This window comes from Oryctolagus cuniculus, chromosome 9 (assembly GCF_051225735.1).
Source record: "Oryctolagus cuniculus isolate XC-2025 breed Fujian yellow rabbit chromosome 9, ASM5122573v1, whole genome shotgun sequence".
Classification (NCBI taxonomy): Eukaryota; Metazoa; Chordata; class Mammalia; order Lagomorpha; family Leporidae; genus Oryctolagus; species Oryctolagus cuniculus.
In genome coordinates, this window is record NC_142875.1 from 56,515,733 (window position 1) to 56,521,949 (window position 6,217).

At 43.1% G+C, this 6,217-nt stretch overlaps 1 protein-coding gene across 1 annotated transcript; it reads right to left on the reverse strand.

Annotated features, from left to right (window-relative positions):
- Positions 1–2,571: 2,571 nt before the first annotated feature.
- On the reverse strand, positions 2,572–4,887 carry LOC103349074 (regulator of chromosome condensation). Its single transcript, XM_008260034.5, has 2 exons — positions 3,999–4,887; positions 2,572–3,933 (listed from the first exon to the last, which is right to left on the reverse strand). Exons 1-2 carry the CDS (start codon positions 4,848–4,850, stop codon positions 3,520–3,522), a joined length of 1,266 nt encoding a protein of 421 aa, XP_008258256.1. The 5' UTR covers positions 4,851–4,887; the 3' UTR covers positions 2,572–3,519.
- Between the last annotated feature and the right edge of the window lie 1,330 nt (positions 4,888–6,217).

A 6,217-nucleotide genomic window follows, 5' to 3' on the forward strand; every position in this document is an offset into this window, starting at 1 on the left:
ACTTTTGAATTCGACTTTTTACCAAGATGTCTAAAAAATGTTTACATTCCGCTGTGTGTTTTTTAACTTAGACATCCCTGACATAGCTGGTTGTGTTTCTTACAAGTGTCTTTCTAAGAATTATTTCCTGTTACTGATCTCAAACTTCTGGCCATTCTATGCAGAGGATGAAGATACAGTCCTAATGACATAAATTCTTCACCATATATTTTGGAATTCCTGTATCACCTGCCAAAAACTGCCTTAACTGTTACAACTCAGTGAAGCGAAAGATAATGCGACTTACAATGTTTATCTGATGCCACACAAGGATCAGAGTCACAAAAAATCAAAGACTATACACTTTGCTACAAAGAGACATAGGAGAAGCACAGGAAGTGGTTCAAGATCTGCAAGTTGTACCTGCAGTTACTCCCAGCCAAAATTTGAAGCACTGTAGCCCACATTCATACACAGTGATACTGAGAAGTGTAAACGCTCACTGAACTTGCAAAATGGAGCTGTTTTGGCCACAGTGTATTTATGCCTCATAATTACATAGCTCTGTAGGTTATGCGACATCCACTAAAGAGCTATGCTCCATAAATGCATGAATCCAAGATTAACAGACAACTAGTCAATACCTTTCCCTTTCCATAGGGTGAAACCATGGGTAACTACTACAGAGCCTTTAAGGGATGGCGAAATATGATGATCAGTAATGTATCACAATTAGAATTTCAAAAACTTTGAAAACTGGTACAATTAATTTTTTATGGTCTTCTTTTCTAGTCTTCTTTTCTTTTTTTTAAATTTATTTATATAATGAGAACAGATTTCATGTGTTTCATATATACAATTTTAAGCACATAATTATATTTCCCATGCTCCTTCCCTCCTTCCCATCTCCTTTTCTTTTTTTGTTTCCTTTTAATTTTTGGGATAGCGTACTTTCAATTTACTATATAATCACAGGCTTAAATCTCCACTAAATAATTCACAGGAGAAAGTAGAAAAACCACTGTTCCACAGGAGTAGAGATAAGAGCTATAAAGATAATCAATTCTCAAAATATTAATGTTGTTTATATACATTATATTGTGTACTATAAATGTATTATTTTGAGCTTAATATTTTTCTAGTCTGGAAATATAGTTTTTAAAACTTATATGATGATATAATTACATGTCATAATACAATATAGTATGTAAAAGACAAGCTGAATCTCCAATAAGATGTTGAAATATTTGTAAAGAGCATTTAATAGCACATTTTGTGACTTTTATTAAAGATATAAATCAAATGGCATAGTTTTTTAAAGATTTGTTCATTTTTCTTTGAAATGCAGAGTTACACAGAGAAAAAGAGACAGAGAAGATTTTCCATCCACTGGTTCCCTCCCCAAATGGATGCAAAGGCCAAAGCTGGGCCTGTCGAAGCCAGAGTCAGTAGCCTCTACAGGACCTGCCATTTGGGTGCTGGGACCTGAGCATTTCAGCCATCCTCTGCTTCTTTCCCAGACATATTAGCAGACAGCTGGATCAGAAATGGAGCAGGGGCCAGCACTGTGGCGTAATGGGTAAAGCCACCATCTGCATAACTGGCATCCCAAATGGGCCAGACAGAAGCCAGGAGCCAGGAGCTTCATCTGAGTCTCCCATGTAGGTGCAGGGGCCTGAGAACCTGGGCCATCCTCCACTGCTTTCCAAGCCACATTAGCAAGGTGTGGGTTAAACATAGTTGAGCAGGGCCTTGATCCAGTTCCCATGTGGGATGCCAGTGCCACAGATGGCGGCTTAACTCGCAAGCCACAATGCTGACCCTGTTTTCATTTTCATTCATTTTAAGAAATATTCTTATTTCCTATTTAATTCATTCACTTATCCATAAGTCATTGATGAGCATGCTATTGCATTTTCATGTATTTGTACATTTTATATTATTCTTGTTGTTGATTCTACTTATTTTTTTAATGTTCTGAGGAGATACATGATATTATTTGATTTTTTTTAATTAGTAAGATTTGACTTGTGGCTTAACATATAGCTTATCCTGGAAAATGTTATGTGTGCTGATGAGAATAATATGTATTTAACTGATAAGAAGTTCTGAAAATTTGTAGTAGGCCCATTTGCTCTACAGAATGATGCAAATGTGTTCTCTGTTAGTTTTCTTTGTCAGTGATCTACCCATTGATAAGAGTTGGGTGTTAAAGTTTCAAATTATTTTTGCAATACAGTTGATTTCTCCCTTTATTTGTTTTATAAATCTGGGTGGCTGTTGTGTACACATATATTTATGATTGCTATAATTTTTCACTTAATTGATGCTCTAATAAACATGTGTAACACCCTTCTTTGTCTGTTTTTACAGCTTTTGATTCAAATTCTGTTGCTATTTGCATGGCATATATTTTTCCAAACCTCCTCTTTCACTCTATATGTATCTTTACCCACTAAGTGACTTATTTCAAGTGTGTGCTTGGTTCTGGGATTTTATCCCTTTGGCCTACAAACTTCTTTTGACTGGGAATGTAAACCACTCACAACTGAGTTTAATATTGATAGGTAAGAACCAATTCTTAACATACTGTTATTTTTTTTTTTTTACAAAACTCTAAATTTATTCAAAGTGTTAAAAGATTTCACTCTCCCCTCCAAAATATTTTATAATTTAAAAAAATCAAAACTCTTTTCTCAGCCACTGTACAAGTTGCTGCTCATTCTTCTTGGGGACCAGCCTCTGCCCCTCTCCGACCCTCTCTGCCTCCCTCCCTGCTCAGTATTATTGCTGTTTGTTCATAAAATCCTCCATACCCGCTACCCTCTTCCCCCGTCCCCTGCCCGCCTTCTCTTCTGGGATTCGGTCCTTGGCTGCAGATGAGGCCCAGTGGATGGGTGGGATACCCAGGCAGTGCCTGAGGGGCCAGGGTAGGCTTTGTGCTTCTGGGAGATCCCCTAGTCGGCTTGTTTCTTGGTCAAGTGGAGAACTGTCATCCTTTCTGTCCCATGGACACCTGTTTAGAGCCAAGTATTTGGCTTGGGGCTGCCCACAGCTGTGCAGCCTGTCCCTTCTCTGGATTCCCTGAGGCACGGGCCATGACAGCTGGGTCGGGTAACTGAACCATTTGTCTGCCTGTGGACTACTGGGCTTAGAAAGAGCGGCACATGACTGGAGGATGGCTCCAAACGCCCAGGGGAGGGAGTTTTGGTTTTTTGTTAGGCAAAGCCAGAGACAGCCAGGACCATGGGAGGTAGGGAAGTAGGGGCAAAGTGTGACCACACAGCTCTGGGGTGAGCAATGTTCCTTCTGTCCAGAACTCCACCATCCATCCTCCCCTTCATCCTGCAGGTCCCAGGATGATTCCAGAAAGGAGGAAGAAAAAGAGCAAAAGAATTCTGTTCTGCTGATGATGGGAAAAAGGCAGGAGATAACAGAGTGCTCAGGGTTGGGGAGAGGCCTGCTGGAATCTGTGGCTGTCACTGCTTCCCTGTTGCATGAGGGTGGGCGAGGGGCCAGGCCAGGCCCACAGAGGCTTCATTAGCTCTGCTCCTTGTCCTTGACTAACAAGACTGTGTGCTGGCCCCCGCTGGACACAAACAAGACCACACGGTTCTCCAGTTGCTTTCCCGTCATCTCCACGGGGCTCCAGGCGTCCTCATCTTGCCCTGTGCCCAGCTGGTAGCTGGTGCCCATGCCCCAGGCAAAGGCACGGCCGTCCTTGGTCACGGCATACCCCACAGAGGCCCCACACGCCACGGAGGTGACAGCAGGCAGCTTTGAGATGAGGGTGGGTATGCTCTTCTCTTCGGCACCCTCCCCAAGGCCCAGCCGCCCGTACTCAGCCCGGCCCAGGCTGTATGCTTTTCCCTCTGAATCCATGCAGACTGTATGGTGCTGGCCACCAGAGAAGCCCACCCAGGACTTGGTGGAGTTCTTGAACGATGTCAGGTTCTGGATTATGAAGCAGGACTCCGTGCCTGGGGTTCCAAGCTGATGGTAGTTGGAGAGGCTGAAGCCTGGGGTATGAAGCAGGACTCTGTGCCTGGGGTTCCAAGCTGATGGTAGTTGGAGAGGCCGAAGCCATACACATGGCCCTCTCCAGAGATGGCAAAAGTGAAATAGGCACCACAGAAGGCATCCTGGAATCTCACGTGGCCCCGGCTTCCCCTGGATTTCAGCAGCACACACCTGGGGACCAGGAGTCGTTCCAGGCCCTGCCGGCTACCACGGTTGGCAAATAACTCAGGTACACGACCCAGCTGGCCTTGCTCCCCGCAGCCCAAGATATAGAGTTCGCCGTCAGTTGTCAGCATCACCAAGTGGTCATTTGCTGAGGCCACCTTCACCACGGGCACGTCCAGCTGCACCTGCACGGGCACCAAGCTCTTCTTCATGGGCTCCAGCAGCCCAATCATACCGTTGTTGTCCCGGAAAGAGCCCCACAGGAAGACACGGCCGTCCTCGGTGAGGGCTGCTGTGTGACTGTCTCCTGCTGACACCTGTACCACCTTCTCTTGCAGTTCCACTTTCCCGGGGACCATCTCTGACCCCTCCGCTGACGTGTCCCTTCCCAGGGCACCCTCGTCATTGCAGCCGAAGGAGTAGACCTGGCCACTCTTGCTTAGACACACAGTATGCATGCCACCGGCCTCGGCCTGCACAACTCCCTCTGGAATGGGCACCAGGGCTGGCTTCTTTCTTTCCATCACATTCTCACCCAGCCCCAGCTGGCCCACGTCGCCTTGGCCCAGTGTCAGCACCAAACCTGGTTCTGTGCTGTGGGACCTGTGTGAGACCTTCACCTTCTTGCTTTTGGGGATGGCATCTTCTGGGGGCGACCTCCTTTTAGCTATGCGCTTGGGCGGCATCTTCCTGTCCTCGTTGCGGGTCGACCACAAGGAATCATACTGTTATTTTCTAATCACTGTATATATACTCATTTTGTTTATACATATATTATTATTTATCTGTATTTTGACAACTTTCTTACATGCTAAGCTTGGATGCTGTTCTCTCTGTGTTATGCATTGTCTCCATTAGTAAATTTTTATTCTTGTCCTTTAATTATAGTTGTAATGATCCCTTTATATTTACTCCTAATGAAGGATTACCTTCAGGATTTCTTGTAGGGCTGGTTGTGTGGTGATGGGTTCTTTCAATTTTGATTGCATGGAAAGTACTTTATTTCTCCTCCCCTTATAAAGGATAGATTCACTGTGCACAGTACTATGAGTTTGATGTTTTATTTGGTCAAGACCTTAAATACAGGTGCCAGCACTATGGCATAGTAAGTAAAGCCACTGCCTGCAGTGCCAACATCCCATGTGGGTGCTGGTTCAAGACCTGGCAGCTCCACTTCTGATCCAGCTCTCTGCTATGACCTGGGAAAGCATTAGAAGATGGCTCATGTCTTTGGGCCCCTGCACCTGTGTGGGAAACCTGGAAGAAGCTCCTGGCTTCAGATCAGCACAGTCCCTGCTGTTGCAGCCAACTGGGGAGTGAACCACAAATGGAAGACCTCTCTCTCTCTCTCTCTCTCTCTGTGCCTCTCCTCTCTCTGTATAACTCTGACTTTCAAATAAATGAATTAAATCTTAAAAATAAAAGATCTTAAATACATCACCTCTTTCTCTACAGTATTGTAAATTTTCTATGGAGAAGTCTACTGTCAGCCTAATTATTTTTTTTCCTTTTTATAATGATTTTTTTCTCACTTCCTTTGAGATTTCTTCCTTGTCCTTTTGTTTTGACAACTTGACTATGATATGCTTCCCATTTCTAGATAATCATATCTCTTAAGACTTGAGAAGGAGAAGTTTTCAGCTAATATTTCATTAAATATTTTGTTTAGGGTGTTTTTCCTCCTCATTTTTTCAGATATACCTTTAATACAAATATTTGTTCATTAAAGAGTATCCAAAAATCTAGTAATTTTTTCTCTTTATATTTGTCCTAGTAGTTTATTTCAAAAGTTTTTTTTTCCCTCAAAATCAGAAATCCCTCTACTTGTCTTACTCTGTTTTTGAAGACCTGACTTGGGTTTTTATCTCATTGATTCAATATTTTCAACTTTAAAATTTCTCACTGGTTCTTCTTGATGACTTTTCTCTCATCGTTGTGTTTCAGGTTCACATTATGCATTTTGTTGCTCATTTATTTGAATCTTCTATCTATATCATCTTGTATCTCACTGAGTTTCCCAAGAATCATTATTTCAAATTATTTTTCTGAGAAT